This window comes from Oncorhynchus kisutch, linkage group LG15, assembly GCF_002021735.2.
Source record: "Oncorhynchus kisutch isolate 150728-3 linkage group LG15, Okis_V2, whole genome shotgun sequence".
Classification (NCBI taxonomy): Eukaryota; Metazoa; Chordata; class Actinopteri; order Salmoniformes; family Salmonidae; genus Oncorhynchus; species Oncorhynchus kisutch.
Genome location: NC_034188.2, coordinates 22,937,342 through 22,961,042, shown reverse-complemented (window position 1 = coordinate 22,961,042; position 23,701 = coordinate 22,937,342). Strand labels below are relative to the sequence as shown.

The 23,701-nt window shown below is 40.3% G+C and overlaps 2 protein-coding genes and 1 long non-coding RNA gene across 7 annotated transcripts in view; all 3 read right to left on the bottom strand.

Annotated features, from left to right (window-relative positions):
- Positions 1-6,872, bottom strand: part of LOC109905993 (fibroblast growth factor receptor-like 1) — a 55,296-nt gene extending 48,424 nt beyond the window's left edge. The window contains exons 1-2 of one of the 2 annotated variants that reach the window (XR_004202996.1): positions 6,399-6,872; positions 6,149-6,245 (exon numbers count right to left, since the gene is read on the bottom strand). Coding sequence is in view for 1 of the 2 variants with exons in the window: in XM_020503622.2 (XP_020359211.1) it covers positions 6,149-6,218 (70 nt within the window). In the remaining variant the exon portion in view is untranslated. The remainder of the gene's footprint in view (positions 1-6,148; positions 6,246-6,398) is intronic. The other variant, XM_020503622.2, reaches the window with a different exon arrangement.
- A 169-nt stretch (positions 6,873-7,041) lies between these two features.
- On the bottom strand, positions 7,042-11,809 carry LOC109905048 (uncharacterized). 4 transcript variants are annotated; one of them, XR_002257228.2, is made up of 14 exons: positions 11,695-11,800; positions 10,938-10,956; positions 10,719-10,768; positions 10,481-10,520; positions 10,263-10,309; positions 9,930-10,018; positions 9,696-9,733; positions 9,457-9,521; positions 9,200-9,241; positions 9,000-9,043; positions 8,581-8,627; positions 8,217-8,242; positions 7,956-8,039; positions 7,042-7,591 (listed from the first exon to the last, which is right to left on the bottom strand). It is a non-coding gene; the product is annotated as an uncharacterized LOC109905048 (long non-coding RNA). The 4 variants fall into 4 exon arrangements; XR_002257230.2 differs by having other exon boundaries at positions 9,690-9,733; positions 11,695-11,798; XR_004202995.1 differs by lacking the exon at positions 10,938-10,956 and having other exon boundaries at positions 9,690-9,733; positions 11,695-11,809.
- An 882-nt stretch (positions 11,810-12,691) lies between these two features.
- LOC109905047 (stress-70 protein, mitochondrial) lies at positions 12,692-22,502 on the bottom strand. The gene is made up of 17 exons (XM_020502184.2): positions 22,148-22,502; positions 20,712-20,770; positions 20,491-20,578; positions 20,014-20,195; positions 19,770-19,894; positions 19,566-19,639; positions 16,985-17,091; positions 16,705-16,867; positions 16,498-16,590; positions 15,948-16,157; positions 15,640-15,867; positions 15,424-15,528; positions 15,209-15,326; positions 14,734-14,828; positions 14,503-14,595; positions 14,190-14,330; positions 12,692-13,982 (listed from the first exon to the last, which is right to left on the bottom strand). Exons 1-17 carry the CDS (start codon positions 22,226-22,228, stop codon positions 13,893-13,895), a joined length of 2,052 nt encoding a protein of 683 aa, XP_020357773.1. The 5' UTR covers positions 22,229-22,502; the 3' UTR covers positions 12,692-13,892.
- Between the last annotated feature and the right edge of the window lie 1,199 nt (positions 22,503-23,701).

Genomic DNA, 23,701 nt, shown 5'->3' with positions numbered 1-23,701 from the left:
GGAGTTTTTCCTAGCCACCGTGCTTCTACACCTGCATTGCTTGCTGTTTGGGGTTTTAGGCTGGGTTTCTGTACAGCACTTTGAAATATCAGCTGATGTACGAAGGGCTATATAAATACATGTGATTTTATTTTATTTTATTTTACATGTACATATAACCTCAATTACCTTGACTAACCTGTACTCCGGAACATTGACTCAGTACCGGTACCCCCTGTATATAGCCTCATTAATTGTTGATCTTTTATTTTATTTTTTACTTTAGTTTATTTAGTAAATACTTTTTTCTTCACTCTTATTATTTTTTTAATTACATTGTTAGTTTAGGGATTGTAAGTAAGCATTTCACAGTATTCGGTGCATGTGACAAATAAAATTTGATTTGAAATGTCAGTGCCAGTGGCCTTGAGTCTACTAGAGTCAGCAGGGTAGACTAGAGGATCACAGAGGCCAGACCATCAGCTCCTCTCTGCTCCGTATAAAGCAACACTTGTTCCCCTGGTTTACCCACACAGCCCAGCAGATGTCATCAGCCCTGCTTTGATATACGTTAACAGCTTTCAACTTGGCAGGAGATACAAACTTAGGTACCTCTATATTTCCACAGCAACTCCAAGAAAAGGCATGCTTGCTCTCTGACAGCCTCCTTCCTCCACTAATGAAAACTGGGTTGCTTCAAAAGCCACATTTATGTGCAGCCCCGTGGTCTGTAAACACAGCGCAGGCCACTCTCTCTGGGTGAGCAGTTATTCATTAAACAGATTTACCACAGAGGATTTGTTCTGGACCTTAAAGTACATTTCAATGTGCGATTGGAAGTAGAGTAAACATAATTGTTAATAAAAAAAACTATTTGCTGAGAATAATTACAGTTGAAGTCAGAAGTTTACATACACTTTAGCCAAATACATTTAAACAAATACATTTAAACTCGGTTTTTCACAATTCCCGACATTTAATCCTAGTAAACATTCCTGGTCTTAGGTCAGTTAGGATCACCACTTTATTTAAGGAATGTGAAATGTCAGAATAATAGTAGAGTGAATGATTTCAGCTTTTATTTATTTCATCACATACCCAGTGGGTCAGAAGTTTACATACACTCAACAAGTATTTGGTACCATTGGCTTTAAATAGTTTAACTTGGGTCAAACATTTTGGGTAGCCTTCCACAAGCTTCCCACAATAAGTTGGACGAATTTTGGCCCATTCCTCCTGACAGAGCTGGTGTAACCGAGTCAAGTTTGTAGGTCTCCTTGCTCGCACACGCTTTTTCAGTCCTACCCACAGATTTTCTATAGGATTGAGGTCAGGGCTTTGTGATGGCCATTCCAATACCTTGACTTTGTTGTCCTTAAGCCATTTTGCCACAACTTTGGAAGTATGCTTGGGGTCATTGTCCATTTGGAACACCCATTTGCGACCAAGCTTTACCTTCCTGACCGATGTCGAGAGGTTGCTTCAACATATCCACATAATGTTCCTGCCTCATGATTCCATCTATTTTCTGAAGTGCACCAGTCCCTCCTGCAGCAAAGCATCACCACAACATGATGCTGCCACCCCCGTGCTTCATGGTTGGGATGGTGTTCTTCAGCTTGCAAGCCTCCCCCTTTTTCCTCCAAACATAACGATGGCCATCATGGCCAAACAGTTCTATTTTTGTTCCATCAGACCAGAGGACATTTCTCCAAAAAGTAAAATTTTTGTCCCCATGTGCAGTTGCAAACCGGTTTTGGAGCAGTGGCTTCTTCCTTGCTGAGCAGCCTTTCAGGTTATGTCGATATAGGACTCGTTTTACTGTGGATATAGATACTTTTGTACCTGTTTCTTTCAGCATCTTCACAAGGTCCTTTGCTGTTGTTCTGGGATTGATTTGCACTTTGTAACAGTTTTCGTCCTCCTCTTCTGAGGAGGAGTAGGAAGGATCGGACTAATACGCAGCGTGGTAAGTGTCCATAATATAATTGTAATGAAATATATCTGAACACAGAAAACAAAAGAATAAGAGAATAAATGGAAACCGACACAGTCCGGTATGGAGCAAATACTGACACGGAAAATAATCACCCACAACCAACATGGGGAAAACAGGCTACCTAAGTATGATTCTCAATCAGAGACAACGATCGACAGCTGCCTCTGATTGAGAACCATACCAGGTCAAACACAGAAATACAACATAGAAAAAAGAACATAGACTACCCACCCCAACTCACGCCCTGACCAAACTAACACGAAGACATAATAAAGGAACTAAGGTTAGAAAGTGACACACTTTTCGCACCAAAGTATGTTCATCTCTTAAGAGATTCCTGAGCGGTATGACGGCTGCATGGTCCTATTGTGTTTATTCTTGCGTACTATTGTATGTACAGATGAACGTGGTACCTTCAGGCGTTTGGAAATTGCTCCCCAAGGATGAACCAGACTTGTGGAGGTCTAAAAAAAATTCTGAGGTCTTGGCTGATTTCTTGTGGTTTTTCCCATGATGTCAAACAAAGAGGCACGGAGTTTGAAGATAGGCCTTGAAATACATCCACAGGTACACCTCCAATTGACTCAAATTATGTCAATTAGCCTATCAGAAGCTTCTAAAGCCATTTTCGGGAATTTTCCAAGCTGTTTAAAGGCACAGTCAACTTAGTGTATGTAAACTTCTGACCCACTGGAATTGAGATACAGTGAATTATAAGTGCAATAATCTGTCTGTAAACAATTGTTGGAAAAATGACTTGTGTCATGCACAATGTAGATGTCCTAAATGACTTGCCAAAACTATAGTTTGTTAACAAGAAATTTGTGCATTAAACGAGTTTTAATGACTCCGACCAAAGTGTATGTACACTTCTGACTTCAACTGTAGGTTAAACAAATGAATAATAATAATAAAAATAATTTAAAAAATGTATATACTGAACAACAATATAAATGCAACATGCAACAATTTCAAAGACTTTACTGAGTTACAGTTTATATAAGGAAATCAGTCAATTGAAATAAATTAGGCCCTAATCTATGGATTTCAGTTGACTGGGAATACAGATATGCATCAGTTGGTCAAAGATAGCTTACAGAAAATGGGCCTAACAATGGGCCTCAGGATCTCGTCACGGTATTTCTGTGCATTTAAATGGTCATCGATAAAATGCAATTGTGTTTGCTGTCCGTAGTATGCCTGCCCATACCATAATCCCACCTCCACCATGGGGCATACAATGTCAACATCAGCAAACCACTCACCCATACAAAGCCATACACTTGGTCTGAGGTTGTGAGGCAGGTTGTACGTACTGACAAATTCTCTAAAAAGACATTGGAGGAATGAACATTCAATTATCTGGCAACAGATCTGGTGGACATTCCTGTGGACAGCATGCCAATTGCACGCTCCCTCAAAACTGAAACATCTGTGGCATTGTGTTGTGTGACATAACTGCACATTTTAGTGTGGCCTTTTATTGTCCCCAGCACAAGGTGCAATGATCATGTTGTTTAATCAGCTTCTTGATATGCCACACCTGTAAGGTGGCTAGATTATCTTGGCAAAGGAGAAATGCTCACTAAGAGTGAATGAAACAACATTTGAGAGAAATAAACATTTTGTGAGTATGGAACATTTCTGGGATATTTTATTTTAGCTCATGAAACATGGGACCAATACTTTATATGTTGCGTTATATATATATATATATATATGCTGTGCTAACATAATTGCAAAAGGGTTTTCTAATGATCAATAGCCTTTTAAAATTATAAACTTGGATTAGCTAAAACAACATGCCATTGAAACACAGAAGTGATGGATGCTGATAATGGGCATCTGTACGCCTATGTAGATATTACATAAAAAATCTGCCGTTTCCAGCTACAATAGTCATTTACAACATTAACAATGTCTACACTGTATTTCTGATCAATTTGATGTTATTTTAATGGACAATTTTTTTTACAAATGTATTTAAAAAACAAGGGCATTTCTAAGTGACTTTTGAACATCTGCTGCAGAGGATAAGTTCATTAGAGTTAACTGCACCTTAGATTGCAGCCCAAATAAATGCTTCACAGAGTTCAAGAGACTGCGTGAATCAGGCCTTCATGGTCGAATTGCTGCAACAAAAAAAACACTACTAAAGGACACCAATAAGAAGAAGAACAGACTTGCTTGGGCCAAGAAACAATAGCAATGGACATTAGACCGGTGGAAATCTGTCCTTTGGTGATTTATGTGATTTATTTAGAATTCAAGGCACACTTAACCAGCATGGCTTCCACAACATTCTGCATCGACATGCCATCCCATCTGGTTTGCGCTTAGTGGGACTATCATTTGTTTGTCAACAGGACAATGACCCAAAACACACCTGCAGGCTGTGTAAGAGCTATTTGACCAAGGAGAGCGATGGAGTGCTGCCTCAGATGACCTGGCCTCCACATTCACCCAACTTCAACCCAGTTGAGATGGTTTGGGATGGTTGGACTGCAGAGTGAAGGAAAAGTAGCCAACAAGTGCTCAGCATATGTGGGAACTCCTTCAAGACTGTTGGAAAATCATTCCTCATGAAGCTGGTTGAGAGAATGCCAAGAGTGTGCAAAGCTGTCATCAAGGCAAAGGGTGGCTACTTTGAAGAATCTAAAATATATTTTGATTTTTTTTAACACTTTTTTGGTCACTACATGATTCCATACGTGTTATTTCATAGTTCTGATGTCTTCACTACAATGTAGAAAAGAGTAAAAAATAATGAAAAACCCTTGAATGAGTAGGTGTGTCCAAACTTTTGACTGGTACTGTATATATAAACAATAATCAACTAGTGTCTCTGCTTGGAAACACAGTATGATCTATGGTGCTAATTCTGCAGAGGCTCCTCAGAGGAGGAAGGGGAGGACCATCCTCCTCAGTGAATTTCATAAAAATTGTAAAACATTAAAAAAAGTTGTACTTTTTAGAAAGAACTTTACTAAATATATTCACATCACCAAATAATTTCTTAAAACACAGTTTTGCAATTAATGTATACAGAGGCCTCAACAGCATGATCTAGCTGGAGGACAGCTAGTTTCCATCCCCCGCTTGGTACATTGACTTCAATACAAAAACTAGGAAGCTCTTGATTCTCACCCCCTTCCATACTTACACAGTAATTATGACAATTTCCAGAGGACGTGCTCCAACCTATCAGAGCTCTTGCAGCATGAACTGACATGTTGTCCATCCAATCAAAGGATCTGAGAATGAATCTAGTACTGAAAGCATAAGCTACAGATAGCTAGCATTGCCGTGCATAAAATGTGGTGACTGGTTGACTCAAAGAGAGGGAAAAACAATTGAACCGTTTTTACCAAATATTTTCTTCAAAAATTAAGAAGAAACAAGAGAGAGATTTCTTTTTTTAAACTTTCAGTTTAATTTAGCTAGCTAGTTTAGTCTACTTGAAACAACCGGCTCAAACAGAGGGATGCTATGTTAGCTATATGGTTATGACTATCCAGCACAAGACTGGAACTCTTCTAAGTCAAGGTAAATGTTTGGTTTTATTAATTTATTTCCACTGGGGCCCACAGGTGTAACGCTATACTGCCGAATCTGTTGAAAAACGTTTCTTAAACGGAAGCAAACTGTTGGACTAATGACTACACCCTAGATCTGCTCGATGCAGGTAAGAGTGTGCAAGGTGGTCTGTCACCTCAACATTTTCTCTCAAACTGTGTGCAGCTACATTGTAAACTTTCATTCATAGGCTAGGTTTCAACAACCTCGTGATGGGTATAGGGAAAATTTGAGTATCACGTAGTAGCCTAAACCTATCGATGTTACATTGAACTGGGTGAATGGAATATGAATGACAGTCATCCAATATGCTGTAATAGAAATTAGGCTCATTAAAAAAAGAAAAAAAAGAATCCTCCGTCATCTTAAACAGCACTGTTCGCCACTGGGTGCCGTATATAAAGTGTAAAATATTATGTATGTCAAAAATGTGCAGTCCACATATTACTCAGCTTTTCAAATGGATATATATTTTCATATGTATTTGTACATCAATGAGGACAGACGAAAGCTGATAATTATTTCTATATTTCGTTTAGGTTATTTGTGACATTGAATACACTGCACAAAGGTAACAAGAAGTTGATCCCTTACCTCTAGCCTCACTTGATGACAGAATAAATATCACTGTACACACAGCCAAGCATCCATCCTTAGAGAACATTTTCAGCAACTGCGGTTTAATTCGGTTCTGAAAGAAAATGGGCAAAATATAGAATTCAATGACAAACGTACGTAAGAACCCTGATTGGGTTAACCCAATTACGTTGAAATTACACCTCCACATTGACATAATTGAATGTACAGACAATTTCAGTGAAGAGAGCACAGTGGGCACACTCACATGTTGGGTCTCCTCTGCCAGCCAGATGCTTTCCACTGAACTGATCTAAACAATTCGCTCACTGTCGAGTCAGAAGTAATAATCGCATCTATTGTACAATCAGTTATATCGGTATGGTTATCCTCCACGTTTGAAACTATTTAATTCATATATATCAATGACTACCTGCCCAAGTAGTACCTGATTTAAAAAAAAAAAAAAAGGGTAATAAACGCCACTCCTCTCAAAAAGCTAAAGTTCCGTTGAGGCGCACTGCTCTCTTCATTCCTGGTGTGCCCTTCCGAATCCCTTTCGCCATGAGGAACATACACGAGTTTCCAGGAACTGTGGCATACCATTGGCCAATCCTGGACTGGCTCGAACGCTGCTCCTCACCGGCGCCCCCATCGGGTTGAGGCATTGAATTACTTTGCACAATGTGGCATCTTCCCTCGAAACCGTAAAGCTTGTAAAGCATTTCACTGCCATTTTCAAATCAACCGTCCAATTAGACATCAAGCAAAGTATTATCGGCACTCAAAGGCCCGGGTTGCCAACCATTCACCCAAAATATGACCTTTAAACACTTACACTAGTCTGCAGAGCCATCAACGAATTTATTGTACATGGGTTAATTTGGGGTAACCACAATTTGAGTCAAGTCTGTTGTGCCATTAACTTTGTTTATTAAAAAGACAAACAATCAGTTATGGATTTGACATGACTCATAAGGATAATTTTATTTTACACCATTTGAAAATAAATGTAATGCAGTTGGGCCCACAATTGAGGTAATACAAACATTTCATTGTGGTACATTTGTTCAGAAACACTGACATGTCAGGATTATGCAATACTCCACTCGCCAGGATAGAACAGTTGGGGTCATATGAAGTAGTGCAGGTCAGCTTTTGTTCACCCGCAATTACTAATAAACCCTCTGACTGGGGATTTATATTCAACTGCACCCGACCAAAATACCAAATAATCTCAGCCTGTCTGATTCGCTCAAGAATTAGGCATGATTTTATAAAACATCATTCAACCCAGTCATAAAATATTTCATCACCCCAAAGATATAACCACAGGGATTGCCCATTGAACCACACGTCACTGAACCCTGCCAGTGATGGTCAAGCCAAGTGGTCTGGCGTTGTCAATCACCTGCAGGATGCAGCAGTCTATACCCCATTCAAGTCCAGACAGGAACAAACCTGTGGAGGTACACACAAATCAGACATACATTACAAATGTCTCAGGTCTTCTAGTCAGATTATTGTAGATGGACACAACTTCAAACTGTGCCAAAGTCCAGTGTTATTCTCCCAAGGAAAAGAGATCACCAAAGGAGACGTAGCCTGTGTCATGATTATGAGTACAAGCTTGGGTCCAAAACTAAATCACTCCAGATATTCTAGGTACATTATCTTTAATCAAGCCGTCAATCCTGTCCAAGCAAGTCAATGCTTTTTTATTTTACCTTGAACTAGGCAAGTCAGTAAACAAATTCTTATTTTGAATGACGTCCTAGGAACATAGGGTTAACTGCCTTGTTCAGGGGCAGAACGACAGATTTACCTTGTCAGCTCAGGGATTCGATCTGGCAACCTTACGGTTACAAGTCCAACACTTTAACCACTAGGCTACCTGCCACCCCCTTGTCTGTTGAAGATGAAGGAAAATATTAACAATATGTACACAGAATGTAGACGTGAGGTATTCAGGAAAGAAGTGTGCTCAGGGTTCCGAAGGTTCTTCACTAGACAATAAGTAGGTGATAAATGTCATCATCACTGCACAGTACATGTCTTTGAGCTACAGAACCTCACCCATCCTCACCTTGAAATCATAGCCAGCAAGTTGTCCTGAAATGCAAAGATATCTAATTAGTTATAATACTACGCACATAGTAACAGCCATTAGAAAATGTGCTCAGCGTTAACTAGTCTTCACCAACAGTAAGAAAGCTGGGTTAAAGCTATAAAGCTCTCATCACAGCGACAGTTTAGTTTCAACATATTACAAGTTAAAGTGTCTCAGGTCTTCTAGTCAGATTGTTGTAGATGGAGACTACTTCAAACTGTGCCAAAGTCCTGGGTTATTCTCCCAAGGAAAATAGATCACCAATGAGGAAGTAGCCTCTGCAATGATTAGGAGTACAGCTTGGGTCCAAAAGACAATCCACATTGTATAGGTACATTACCTTTAAATAAAGCCATCGAATCCTGTCGAAGTAACTCAATGCTTTGTCTGGAAGATGAAGGAAACGGATATGAACAATACAGATGAAAGTTGACTGACAGTCAGGAAAGAACTGTGCTCAGGGTTCTTCACAAGTGAGTAAAGTTATCAATGCAGTACATGCGTGATGTTAAGCTACAATCATTCTAACCCATCGATAGCTTGAATGGAGCTGTGGCATCCCACTAAAGTGTAAGTCTACCTGATAAGTAAAATGAAGTCCTTATAAAATACTATGCACAGTAACAGCCACTGCAAACTGTGCTCAGTATTGACAAGTCTTCAACAGTAAGGCTGGGTTAAAGCTATGAAGCTCTCATCAGTACACTGTACCTGACTGTACCATTTGGGTTCAGAAATCCCCCATTTAAAATTAATTACCTTGTAGCGACTCCATCAATCCAGCCCAAGCATCTCCATTATTCCTGAGGAAAAGAGAAAGCTTATGAGCAAAGTATACATAAAACAGACAGTCATTCAGGAAGAGTTGTGCTCAGGGTTCCGAAGGTTCTTCACTAGACATCAAGTAGGTGATAAATGTCATCACAGCATGTCTTTTAGTATAATTGATCCAGCCTCACCTTCAATGGCGTTGTAAAGTAATATTTCGTAGTCAGGTTTCCCTGAAACACCAAAACAATTGCGTTAGGAATGATCAAAGTCCTTACAGCACAAACACAAGCGGCCATAACAGCCATTACAAACGTGCTCAGAATTGAAAAGTCGTCACCAGCAGTAAGAAAGCTGGGTTAAAGCTATAATGCTTGCATCACTGCACAGCATGTTTATGGAAGTACTGTTTGGGTTGGAGAATCACTTCAGATGTTGAGTGCATTACCTTGCATCGACTCCAAATAAGCCATGAAAACAGCCTAAGCATCTCCAGTCTCATCTACATTATTCCTGAGGTGGAAAAGAGAAAGCCTATGAGCAACATATACAAGAACGGACAGTAAGAGTCATTCAGGAAGTTGTGCTCAGGGTTCCGAAGGTTCTTCACTAGACATCAAGTAGGTGATACATGTCATCACTGCACATGTCTTAGTAATGTCTTAGTAAAATAATGCCCACCGTCACCTTGAATAGTTGAAACATTCCGTAGTTGGCAAGTAGTCCTGAAATGCAAAGACACTGAATTAGTCATAATAAATACTGTACACAGTAACAGCCATTACAAAAATGTGCTCAGAGTTAACGAGTCTTCACTAACAGTAAGAAAGCTGGGTTAAAGCTATAAAGCTCTCATCAGCACACATTAAGTTATGACAGTACCATTTGGGTTCAGAAATCAACATGTTCAAAGGTCATTACCTCGCACTTGGTCTGACCTGGAGTTTAGAGAGTCACCTGCAGGATGCATAAGTCTATATACCCCCATTCAAGTCCAGACAGGAACAATCCTGTTGAGGTACACAAACCAATCTCATTACACAGCAACACATTAGTTTAGTTTCAACATATTACAAATAAAAGTGTCTCAGGTCTTCTAGTCAGATTGTTGTAGATGGAGACTACTTCAAACTGTGCCAAAGTCCTGGGTTATTCTCCCAAGGAAAAGAGATCACCAACGAGGAAGTAGCCTCTGCAATGATTATGAGTACAGCTTGGGTCCAAAAGACAATCCACATGGTACAGGTACATTACCTTTAAATAAAGCCATCAAATCCCGTCAAAGCAATCCAATGCTTTGTCTGGAAGATGAAGGAAAGCATTAATATATACACAGAATGTAGACGTGAGGTATTCAGGAACGAAGTGTGCTCAGGGTTCCGAAGGTTCTTCACGAGACAATAAGTAGGTGATAAATGTCATCATCACTGCACAGTACATGTCTTTCAGCTATAATTCTGATCAATCCTCACCTTCAATGGAGTTGTAAAGGAATATTTCAGTTAGGCACCCCTGAAACAAAATAATTTAGTTAGGAATGATCAAAGTCCTTACAGCACAAACACAATGTAGCGGCCATTAATAACATGCTCAGAATTTAAAAGTCGTCACCACCAGTAAGAAAGCTGGGTTAAAGCTATAATGCTCGCATCACTGCACATTAAAGTACTTGTTCATGGAGTTTCGCTACAACTACTGAGACATCCTCACCTTCAAAACATTGTAGAGTTGAAGAGACTTCAATTGAGAGATTAAGGTTCCTGAAATGCAAAGAATGCTCAGACATTGCGCTATAAGCCATATAAATATAAGCAAGTAATATGTAGACAAGCATAGAGAATTGTGCTGTGTCAAAGGTTCATCACCATACACAAGAATGTGTTAAATCACTGCACAGAACATACCCATTTACAATATTCTTATTCTCACCTTCAATAGTTGGAATTTCCTGAAATAATAAATTAGTAGAATATAAATTCACTAGTAACTACAGACGTGGCTGTATTAAATAAAAATATTTGTTGGCCCTTCTCCTAGGGTTGCCCCAGTGTGGGTACAGCCCACTCAAGATGGGCACAGCTCCGCTACAGCTCAGCACCAACAGCCACTAAAACAGTGTAACACTAACTCAGGCATGGGGCTGGCCTGTACAGCTGACTACTACTGGGTCACGAACTAGCCAATCGTGATTTTGTAAGTCTAGAATGTTAGGATGTGGGAAACAGTTCCCTTGAAGGGGATCAAGTTATTCCCATTTGCAGCCATTCCATATCTACTAACATGTCTAGGTAAAAATTATGACTTCTGACAAAGCACTATGAAACAAGTGGTAGCGAATGACTGTTTTAGCCAACTTGTCCGACATTTTGCGTGGCACCACGTGTCATCTCGGCCTTGCATGTGAAACTTGCCAATTATTTAGGTAACGTTAGCCTTACCAACTTGCCTCAAACAGTCAACAGTAAAATGGCAGCCATTGAAACTAGTAACTACCTGAAGGTAACGTTAATCGTATATTTAAATTAGTTAGGTAACTTAGCGTTTAGCTAGCAGTTTGTTTAATTAACATTCCTACCATGCCCCTGTCAGTTCCACACAATTGTGTTATTTAGCTAACGTTAGCTACAACGTTATCATTAATAACTGGATTTTCATTCAAACTGTCCTAAAAGCAGGAAAAGCTTACCAGACGACAAATAAACACGACACTCCTTCATTGCCATGTCAGACAAAAAAGGACTGAAAATTAGCCCTTTGCAAATTTATAGTTCTTTTGGCACCATAGACTACAGTTCCGCTGTGAATTGTGGGATAGGTCTATACCTCCAAGAAAGAAACGTTGGCGCTGTGACCTTATGCCGCGTTCAAAACTACTGGGAATTTAGGAATATCTGACTTCAATGTATTCATTGAAGGGAGGGAGGGGGTTTCCGAATGGGAGAAATCGATTGTAACAGTCATCCAACTCGGGATCTCGGGCCTCCTAGAGCTCCGACTATCCGACCTGAAGATCACTGGCATCTATTTTTCCAAGTTCCCAGTTGTTTTGAACGCGGTAATGCACGAGTTGGATGACCATTAAAAAAAGTGTCGGAGTTCCCAGATATTTTGAACACACTGAAGTCGGAGATTTACGAGTTCCCAGTTGTCTTGAACGCGGCAATAAACTGCCCGCTTTCCCGGCGAGTCGTATTGAGAGGACCACACGTCATCGCGTGACGCAGTTTACTACGATATTATTTACTTTTTAAACGTAACCTTTATTTAAACTAGTCAAGTCAGTTAAGAGCAAATTCTTATTTACACCGGCCAAACCCGGACCCGGTGCGCCGCCTTATGGGCTAACAAATAATCACGACCGGTTGTGATATAGCCTGGATATGATTATATCAATATTCATAAATATTTGCGCATTAAAGCGTTTCCACCGACAATTCTCGCATAAGGAATTTTACCTCCACAAAAAGATGCCACATTATCGAGTGTATTTTGTCGACATTTGTAAAGTTCACCGATTTCGGTGGAAACATTTTTTATCCGACATTTTATTCGCATAAAAAGGGTGGATGGAAACCTGGTTAATGGCTGTGACAAATACATTTGGCTTGACTCCACATCATCTGCCTCAGTCCCAGCAAAAGAACAATGAATGTATTGCCAATTTCTCATATCCAAAACCACTGTTGAAATTTAGAATTTTATTTGGAAAGTTAGCATCTGTAATTGAGAACCCAAATATCAAATCAATCTAAAATTTGACAATAAATCCACCTCATACCAGACTGGTTATTTTCTCCTTTTCAGACTACTGCTGCCAATTATATGTCAGATAGGCAGCAGCTCAAACATCATACAATAGTTATGGCAAAACAAAATCTATTTGTATGCATGGTAGCTTCTAATCATTCACTCAGCTTATACCCATGACAAAGTCAAGAAGAATGAGTGCTCTTCTGTACCGAATGGAATAACAAAGAGATTCAAAAGAATAGAAATACAACCCTGCAGCTGTATTGTCGTATTATACATCTTTAACCACACACACACTCATATCACTGTACATATTCCAACTGTTTTCATAGAGCAGATAAACAGGATGGAGCTAGAGAAAAGCCAAGCTTCTTCTATTGCATTTCCACTGTTGTCTAGACCAGCAGAGCTACATGGAAAAATGAAACCCAAAATGGCGTCACAGTCAGACTAACACAATTGCTATAAACAGTTCACTACTTCACAACAGATGCAAATAATTTCTTAAAATGGACAGGATATATAGTCTATCACAATTAAATTAGAAAGGGGTGGAGGAACATACACTGAGTATAGTTGCATGCACACACTAATGAGATTATAATGGATAATCAGATTAATATAATAGTTCAATTTAAACATTTACAAACTTTGCAAGAAGAACGATTTCCCTAATAATCACGTTTACATGGACACATGAAATCAGGCTACCCGATGGCACTCTGAAAAATGCAGAAAATCGGCAATCAAAATATTCTGCCACCACATATATGATTCCGAAGACGCATACATTCAGTTGTTTCCGAACGGTCACTTCGCCGATTACAAAATGTTTACACGTCCTGGTGTTTTAATCAGCGTATGCTTACTTTGATTTTGACCTTACGCCGATTATGATAAGCAGAGTAAGGTGTTTACATGACTATTGCATAATCTGCCTACTGCCATAATCTGTTTAATATCAAATTATTACTGTGCATGTAAATGTACTCAATGACATATACAGTATACTTTTTACTGCAAAAACACAGCATGTGAGAATGACTAGAATACAATAGCTGCCACTCAGGACAACAGGTCTACAATCCCAAGCCCATCAGTCCATGTCTCCAGACAACCACAAGTGCAAAGGTTTCACTGGTGGCCTTCCTTCTTCTCTCCAGTTCCACCTTCTGACGATGACGATCCAGAGCCGCCGTTGCTACCTTCCCTCTCTGATGCCATCTGAGACCAAATGGAGAACAGCTGGTTAATAAATATAACAGCAATATATCAATTGACCCATTGTGAAAGAATGTTGGGCTCTTAATTGACAAGCTAAGCAACCAATCCAGGCTTCTTCCAGGCTGGCCACAATCCTTTACAAATGCAAGTGAAAAAATAAAAAAAATAAAAAAATACTGGACAATGTTGGGATGCTGAAATAATTACCTTCTTATAAGCCATTTCAAAGAGTTTGAGTGATGCCTGCTGAAGGGTGGTGGCAGCCTGTTTGATGTTTTCGCCAGTCTCTTCATCCTTCCGTGACAGCAAGTCTCTCACTTTGGCAATCTCTTCCTTCAGTTTGTTGCACTGAAAGATGGGGAACAAACTCAAATACTAGGACTACTAGAATTTCCTGATATTTGTGATTGTTTGGGATGTTTGATGCATAGTTATGTACATTTTGCTGTTCAGTGTCCTTGGGTTTTTGTAAAAAGCTTTAAAAATCCTATGTATTATTATAATAAAATGTCCCACATACCTCATCAGTAGGGAGCTGATCCTTGAACTCCTCCATCTTGGATTCAGTGTCATGGACGATGCCCTCGGCCTGGTTAACAGCCTCAACACGGTCCTAGGCAAAAACAAACAGGACACCAAGATTTACTGTCAGCATTCAGTCACACCTTATTCAAAACACAGCCCAACTCCAGCTGGGGATGTAACTGATAAAAGTTCAAACGGACAGCTGATAAGAGAATGTCAAACCTACCTTTCGCCTCCGGTCCTCCTCTGCGTACTTCTCTGCGTTCTTAACCATGTTTTCAATGTCGTCCTTGCTGAGGCCACCAGAGGACTGGATAACAACTGGAGAAGTGAAGGAGAAGCAGTGTAAAGTAAAAACACATTACTGAAATCCTACTTTTATTTATCAGTTATTTTACCAGGTAAGTTGACTGAGAACACGTTCTCATTTGCAGCCACGACCTGGGGAATAGTTACAGGGGAGAGGAAGGGGATGAATGAGCCAATTGTAAACTGGGGATTATTTGGTGACCGTGATGGTTTGAGGGCCAGATTGTGAATTTAGCCAGGACACCGGGGTTAACACCCCTACTCTTACGATAAGTGCCATGGGATCTTTAATGACCTCAGAGAGTCAGGACACCCGTTTAACGTCCCATCCGAAAGACTGCACCCTACACAGAAAGCATGCATTTCAAGGGCAGGTTGTTTGATGATCTTACTCTGCTGTTCGCGGCCTGTGCCCTTGTCTTTGGCAGAGACGTGGACGATTCCATTGGCGTCAATGTCGAAGCAGACCTCGATCTGGGGTACTCCACGTGGGGCAGGAGGGATTCCAACCTGCATGAACGAAACATCAGTAAGACATTGTTTACATCAGAGAAGTTAAAGATATCCCATTTAAATTGAGTTAGTATGAATCAGCTAGGACACTTACCAGAGTGAACTGTCCCAGGATCTTGTTGTCTGCTGCCATCTCCCTCTCCCCTTGGCACACCTTGATCTCTACCTGGGACTGACCATCAGCTGCTGTTGAGAACACCTGAACGAGGAGGAGGAATGCATCAGTACCACTGATGAGGTAAGACAATGAAGTATATACAATTAATTTAGGTTTCACCAGCCAGAACAAATTAGGATTTTTGTCCCGCACCTGGCCCTTCTTGGTGGGAATGGTTGTGTTCCTGTTGATGAGTTTGGTGAACACCCCTCCGAGGGTCTCGATACCGAGAGACAGTGGTGTGACATCCAGAAGGAGCACATCAGTAACATCTCCAGCCAGAACACCTCCCTGGATGGCAGCTCCAATGGCCACAGCCTCGTCTGGGTTGACTGACTTGCTGGGAGCACGGCCAAACAGGTCTTGGACTGTCTGCTGGACCTGAGAGGAGACCGTAGAATGGAGGGTCAGAGAGGGGCAAAGCATGATGAGGTGGGATAGAAACTGGGAGATCTGCTCACCTTGGGCATACGGGACATGCCACCGACCAGAAGCACCTCTCCGATGTCCCCCTTGGAGACCTCAGCGTCCTGCATGGCCTTCTGGCAGGGGGCCACTGTCCTGCGGATCAGGTCAGACACAATGCCCTCAAACTGGGAGCGGGTCAACTTCATGTTCAAGTGCTTGGGGCCAGAGGCATCCATGGTCAGGTAGGGCAGATTGATGTCGGTCTGTGGGAGAAAAAGTCTCTGTAAAATGTTTTACATCAAGATTGAGAGGGAGGTAACATATACAGGTTTTACATATTGCATCATCCATACTTGAACTACCTTACATTTGGATGATGGACAGCCTAGCTCAGAGGAGTGATGCAGTGGAATGTGATGTTTGTTCTACTAGAGCTGCCCCCGTGTGAGGGTACAGCTAGGGGTTACAGATCTTACAACACAAACCATGAGGGTCAAGGGACTGTATAAAATACAAGCAAGTCATTTCTATTGACCAAGATCTTGTTTCTTCTTATCATTAGCTTGGCAATGAAATAAATGTCTGCTGTGGGATGAAACTCACCTGCAGGGATGATGACAGTTCACATTTGGCTTTCTCAGCTGCCTCCCTTACTCTCTGCAGAGCCATGCTGTCTTTGGTCAGGTCAACTCCAGACTGGAAGGAGAAACCAAAGGTTTGATAAAAATGGCTGGCTTGAATGTGGCAGATGTGCTTGGTCAGATAAAGGTATCACATAGTTCTTTATCCAGGATACTTCCTCCTTCTCACCTCCCTCTTGAACTCCTTCACAATGTGGGTCAGTAGGTGCTGGTCAAAGTCCTCTCCACCCAAAAAAGTGTCTCCGTTTGTGGACTTCACCTCAAACACGCCCTTCTGGATCTCAAGGACAGAGATGTCAAAGGTGCCACCTCCCAGGTCATAGACGGCAATGCTGCAAGTCAGGGACAGGTGTGAAACATGAGCGAAAAGCATGGATAAAAATAAGGTCACGGTCATTGCTTAGGTGTCGTAGAAGTTTTCCAGCAGTTTGTAGGGTTGTTATACTTACATTCTGTCCTGAGTCTTGTCCAGACCGTAGGCCAGAGCAGCAGCAGTGGGCTCATTGATGACTCGCAGCACATTCAGCCCAGCAATCTGACCAGCATCCTTTGTGGCCTGTAAACAAAATGACCTACTCATTACACAGCGTTTTTCATTAGTGCCGGCTGTCGGCTATTCAGCCGGTTAGACTCATTTTCAGCCTGCTACATTTTCCACTTCATATTATTTAGGCTACTTTTAATTTAAAGTTTCAATTCGTTAGTCCGTCGGGCCCCCTCCCGCTAGAATGAACATATGCATCTTCTAGCGATCTATTGATAGGGCAGGCGCCTGTCAGTCACAAAGCGAACGATGGCAGGGAAGCACAGCAAAGAGGAAGAGGCGAAGCGAGAAGTTTCACTCTTGCCAAAATAAGCCAACTGCGTTTCTATGGGCTTATTTTGGACCTAAGCTTGTCGCCTACCTTCCTGCCTTTGGGAGAACGGCTCCCATTGTTAGGGCGGAGACATGAGCATATTGTCATTACATACAGATGTGGTTGCATTCTGGTTCAAATATGATGGTCCTTTGGTCTGATGAGTCCAAATGTGAGATCTTTGGTTCCAACCACCGTGTCTTTCTGCGAAGCAGAGTAGGTGAACGGATGATCTCTGCATGTGTGGCTCCCAGCATGAAGCATGGAGGAGGTGGTGTGATGGTGCTTTCCTGGTGATTTATTTAGAATTCAAGGCACACTTAACCAGCATGGCTACCACAGCATTCTGCAGCAATACGCCATGCCATCTGGTTTGTGCTTAGTGGGACTATCATTTGTTTTTCAACAGGACAATGACCCAACACACTTAAGGCTGTGTAAGGGCTATTTGACAAAGGAGAGTGATGCATCAGTGCTGCATCAGTTGACCTGGTCTCCACAATCACCCAACCTCAACCCAGTTGAGATGGTTAGGGATGAGTTGGACTGCAGAGTGAAGGAAAAGCAGCCAAGAAGTGCTCAGCATATGTGGGAACTCATTCAAGACTGTTGGAAAAGTATTCCTTATGAAGCTGCTTGAGACATTGTAAGCAAAGCAAAGCTGTCATCAAGGCAAAGGGTGGCAACTTTGAAGAATCTCAAATATATTTGGATTTGTTTAACACTTTTTTGGTTACTACACGATTTAATGTGTTATTTAATAGTTTTGACATCTTCACTATTATTCTACCATGTAGAAAATCGTACAAATAAAGTAAAACCCTTGAATGAGTAGGTGTGTCAACTTCTGACTGGGTCAGTATATAGTGTTTAATATGTATTTTATATTGTATTATAGATGGCGCATTTGGAAAAGAGACCTAGGTCTCAATAGGTCTCTCCTGTCAAAATAGGTTAAATAAAAAAATAAGACATTTTAGTCATTGAAATTGTAAAGTCATGTCTTTCTACACAATATCACAAGAAATGTTTCTAATCTGGGAGTTAAAGATCTTTTTCCAGAGCTGATCCGATTGGTCAAAAGTAGAGGCTGACTGATTATGATTTTTCAACACAGACACCGATTATTAGAGGACCGGAAAAAGGACCGGAAAGGACCGGAAAAGGATGACTGATTATGATTTTTCAACACAGACACCGATTATTAGAGGACCGGAAAAAGGACCGGAAAAATTGGCCGATTAAAAAAAAAAAATCGGCCAATTTTTATATATATTTGTAATAATGACAATTACAACAATACTGAATGAACACTTATTTTACCTTAATATAATACATCAATAAATCAATTTAGTCTCAAAAAAAGAATGAAACATGTTCAATTTGGTTTAAATAATGCAAAAACAGTGTTGGAGAAGAAAGTAAAAGTGCAATATGTGCCATGCAAAAAAAACCTCACGTTTAAGTTCCTTTCTCAGAATATGAGAAAGCTGGTGGTTCATTTTAACTTGAGTCTTCAATATTCCCAGTTAAGAAGTTTTAGGTTGTAGGAATTCTAAGACTTTCTCTCTATACCATTTGTATTTCATATACCTTTGACTATTGGATGTTCTTATAGGCACTATAGTATTGCCAGCCTAATCTCGGGAGCTTGAAGTAATAAACAGCGCTGTGCTTGAAGCATTACGAAAAGCTGCTGGCAAATGGAGGAAAGTGCAGTTTGAATGAATTGCTTACGAGCCTGCTGCTGCCTACAACCGCTCAGTCAGACTGCTATCAAATCAGACTTAATTATAATAAACAAACAAATACAAGCCTTAGGTCATTAATATGGTCAAATCCGGTCCAGTCTCCTCGTGGATTGCAATATAATCGGCATCCAAAAATGTAGATGACCTATTTTTAAGAAAACTTGAAATCGGCCATTCCAATTAATCGGTTGACCTCTTAAAAAAAAAGAAGCCCAATTTGTAAAGAAAACATTTTAATTGGGCTGCCTGTGTAAATGCAGCCAGACACAAATACACTGATCAAAGTTGAGGCTTGATAGAGCACCATTCTGTGAGTCAATGGCAAAGGCATAGCTAGTGACAAAGTGACTTTCGGTCACCAGTGTTTGCCAGTAATGAATGATTCAGCAGACAAAGTTGAAGAAATAAAGTAAGGCTGATACCTGTCTCTGGGAGTCATTGAAGTAGGCTGGCACGGTGACCACTGCATTCTTCACATTGTGACCCATGTAGTTCTCTAAAACCAGGAAAATGTTACAATGAGTGCATGCTTTTTTTAGCACACAGACAGGGGTAGTTGGTAACAGAGAATTGGCATGCTAGTTCCCCCTACGGGGGCAATGAACACTAATTGATAGGTAGATTACCTGCTGTCTCCTTCATCTTCATCAGCACGAAGGCACCAGCCTGGCTGGGGGAGTAGAGCTTTCCATGGGCCTCGACCCAGGCATCACCATTGGAAGCACGGACAATCTTGTAGGGCACGTTCTTCCTGTGAAGCCACAAAGAGAAACCTGTCATGAATTTATCTACACCTCAAAATCATTTCCAACTAATGATGCCTTACAATGGCTAGTAAGGTATATAAGAGATATATAGTAAAACACTCACAGGTCCTTCTGAACCTCTGCATCGTCGTAACGACGACCAATGAGACGCTTGGTGGCATAGAGGGTGTTGTTAGGGTTGGTGACTGCCTGTCTTTTGGCTGGCATGCCAACAAGTCTCTCGCCATCAGCTGTGAAGGCGACCACTGAAGGTGTTGTCCTTGCTCCCTCTGCATTCTCCAGTACCTGTCACAACAAACTAGTCAGTAACAGTGTAGAAAAACAACTATCAAAAGATGATTTCAAAGACATTCTCTTCATCACACAGGTCAAACATTCATAATTAAATCCCTGATGAAATGATAAACTGTGCTTCTACATCTGCATTGCTTGCTCTTTAGGGTTTTAGGTTGGGTTTCTGTATTAGCACTCCGTATAAGGGCTTTATAAATAAATGTGATAATTTATTAATAATTAATAATAATTTAATAATTTTCATGCCAGAGGGTGACAACACTGCCATCTCAAAACATAAACTGACCTTTGCTTGTTTGCCCTCCATAACCGCCACACAGGAGTTTGTTGTACCCAGATCAATCCCAATCACTGATCCTTTGATTGCCTCTGATCTGGAAAACAAAGTAAATCAAGGTAAGCATAAATAGTCAGAGATGTTCTTGGATGCTATATTGATATTAATTAGTTTACATATTAGTTTACTTGGGAAACTTCAGGAAAGAAACTTCAGGAAAGAATACTCACGAATAGTCACATCTGGCCACAGACCTGAAAGCATCTTGCTGAAATCCATTCCAGCAAGCCTATGGGGAAAATATTGGTTAGCTACCATATCATGACTACTTAGTGAAATCTGTCCTTAACCCTTTTCAACCAATAAATGAAAACAAACTGGTATATTTTTAAATTAACACAGGGCATGGATGCACAAAAATCCTAATGTGGTATAAAACATTGTCTATGAATGTACTTGTATTTATTAAGGAACCCCATTAGCCGCTGCCGTGTCTTCCTGGGGTCCAGCAACATGAAGGCAGTTAAGAATGAAATAGCTACATAGCTTGTCTAAAATGATGTTTGGTTATGACATTTGAACATCATGCCCTGGGACACCACAGTGATGGTCACAGGTGTTATTTTCACGATTAATGACGCCCCCCTTTATAACAAGACCTGCACATTTCATTAACTTATCTTACACAAAATAACAAACCGCTTAAGGGTTTGAAACCACTTGCAATTCAATCACTTCAAGCGAGTAACGTTAACTAGCTTAACAGTACAACTAGTCACGCCTTGCCAAGCTAACATTAACTGGCTAGGTCTTCTTCTTGAACAGATAGTTTTCCGACATTACTATTGTTAAAACTTCTTCAGCATTGGTGGGTCCCCTGCGGGACGGTTGAGCTAACGGAGGCTAATGCGATTAGCATGTATTTGTAAGTAACAAGAACATGTCCCAGGACTTTAGACATATCTGATATTGGCAGAAAGATTAATCTAACTGCACTGTCCAATTTACAGTAGCTATTACAGTGAAAGAATGCCATGCTATTGTTCGAGAAAGTGCACAGTTTTGAAAATATAAAGTTATTGATAAATAAATTAGGCACATTTGGGCAGTCTTGATACAACATTTTTAACAAAAATGCAATGATTTATTGGATCAGTCTTAAACGTTCTAAATTGCACCTGGGCTGGAATAATACATTATGGCCTTTCTTTTGCATTTCAAAGATGATGGTACAAGAAAAACATTTGGTTTGTTATTTGTATTATCTTTTACCAGATGTGTGTTAAAATTATCCTACATTCCTTTCACATTTCCACAAGCGTCAGTGTTTCCATTCAAATGGTACCAAGAATATGCATATCCTTGCTACAGGCAGTTAGATGTGGGTATGGGTATGTCATTTTAGGCAAAAATTGAAAAAAAAAAAAGGGGCCGATCCTTAAGGAGGTTTAATTTAACTAGTATTTTTTCGGGATGGCAGCTTTATCCATCAGATGGTACAGATGGCAAACGATGTTAACTCGCTACTTTAGCTGCGACATTTAACGTTAGCTAACGTAGTTAGCTAAAACTAGCCATTACTACTTGAATTAGTTATCCTTCATGTCCAATTACACCTCTTGGAAACATTTAAACTAACATTATTTGTCAATTGTGGCTGATTTACCTTCTTTATCAAGGAGGACACACTTCTTGAGCAGTTTGGAGAGGGGAGAGACCTTGAAGCTGTTCTTGCAACACTCAACATTTTGACAATTCTGACTTTAAAATGGAGCCCCAATGAAAACCCAAGTTGTTGACTTTATATTGAATTTAAATTAACCCCGCTCTCTGTATATCTTATTTATCACGAAATATACAATTCCCAAGGTAAAACGAGGACTGTCTTTCTCCTGTCAGACCCGGTATGGTAGCACGACTGCTCTTCATTCAGCAACGCAGTTGACTTGAAACTACGATCTCGAATTATCAAACACATGGGTCGCTATATGCATTGTGAAACTGACCCTTTTTAGTAGCCCAAAGATTGCCTGAGTCAAATTATTTATTTTGAAATAAAAATACTTTCCCCATGTATTATATTTAATTATCACAGACGAGATACTCACAGAACACCAGGAATGTATGTTTAGTGTGCAGTATGATTATTTTATATGATACATTCTGCTAAAACATAATCATGATCAGACGCGGCCATCACACACCATGGGGTTTATGAAGGTCATTTTGAAAAAGGGGTGAACATTTTCACGAGAATTACATCAGTAATACCGGTGTCTGGTCTGATGAAACATCACCACATTTGGATAAAGAAACTACATTTTTAACGTTAATGAAAGTGCATGACCATATCAAGGGATCAGCCGAAATTTTGTATTTCTGCATATTATTAATCTGTTTGACTCTATTGGACTTTACCTTACACTCTCATGTGTGTCACCCTTTACAACACAGCTCATCAACATGCATTAATGAAGAGCTGGCTATTATTTACCCCCTCTCTGATGTGGGCACAACTGGCAACAAAAAACCCAACGGACACCAGAGATGCTAAACCCTTACAAGAAAGCGTCATTGGACATTTTTCAGTAGTTCAACTTTTACACCACAAGATGATGCACACGTCATGCGGTGTTCTTCTTCTTGTTTGTATTGGCGAATCGCACCCATTTGACAGGTGCATACACCGCCACCTACTGCATTGGTCAAATCAAATTTTATTGGTCACGTTCACAAATTTAGCAGACGTTATTGTGGGTGTAGCGAAATGCTTGTGTTCCTTGCTCCAATCAGTGAAGTAGTATCTAATAGTTCACAACAATACACACTAATCTGAAAGTAAAATAATGTAATTTCAAAAAATATAAATATTAGGTCGAGCAATGTCGGAGTGGCATAGAAAACAGTATATACACATGAAATGAGTAAAGGATTAGGTAACATTATTTAAACATTTATGTAAGTTTGAAGTTCTTGCACTTTGTGATATGAAAAGGGGCAAAAGGACAGGGAAAATGGAAGAAAAAATTGCCACACCAACCCTTTACCTATTAAAACCCCACTACCCCATTCCACTACTTGGCCCTGTCTGGTCCTATACCAGACTGGCAGCCTGGGAAGACGGGACACTAGAGTTTAACACACCTTCTAACTCTTCTGCAGTAAAGTCTCACCTAAGTTCTTCTCTGCAGCTGCCATCACATCTATTTTCTGTGATTTA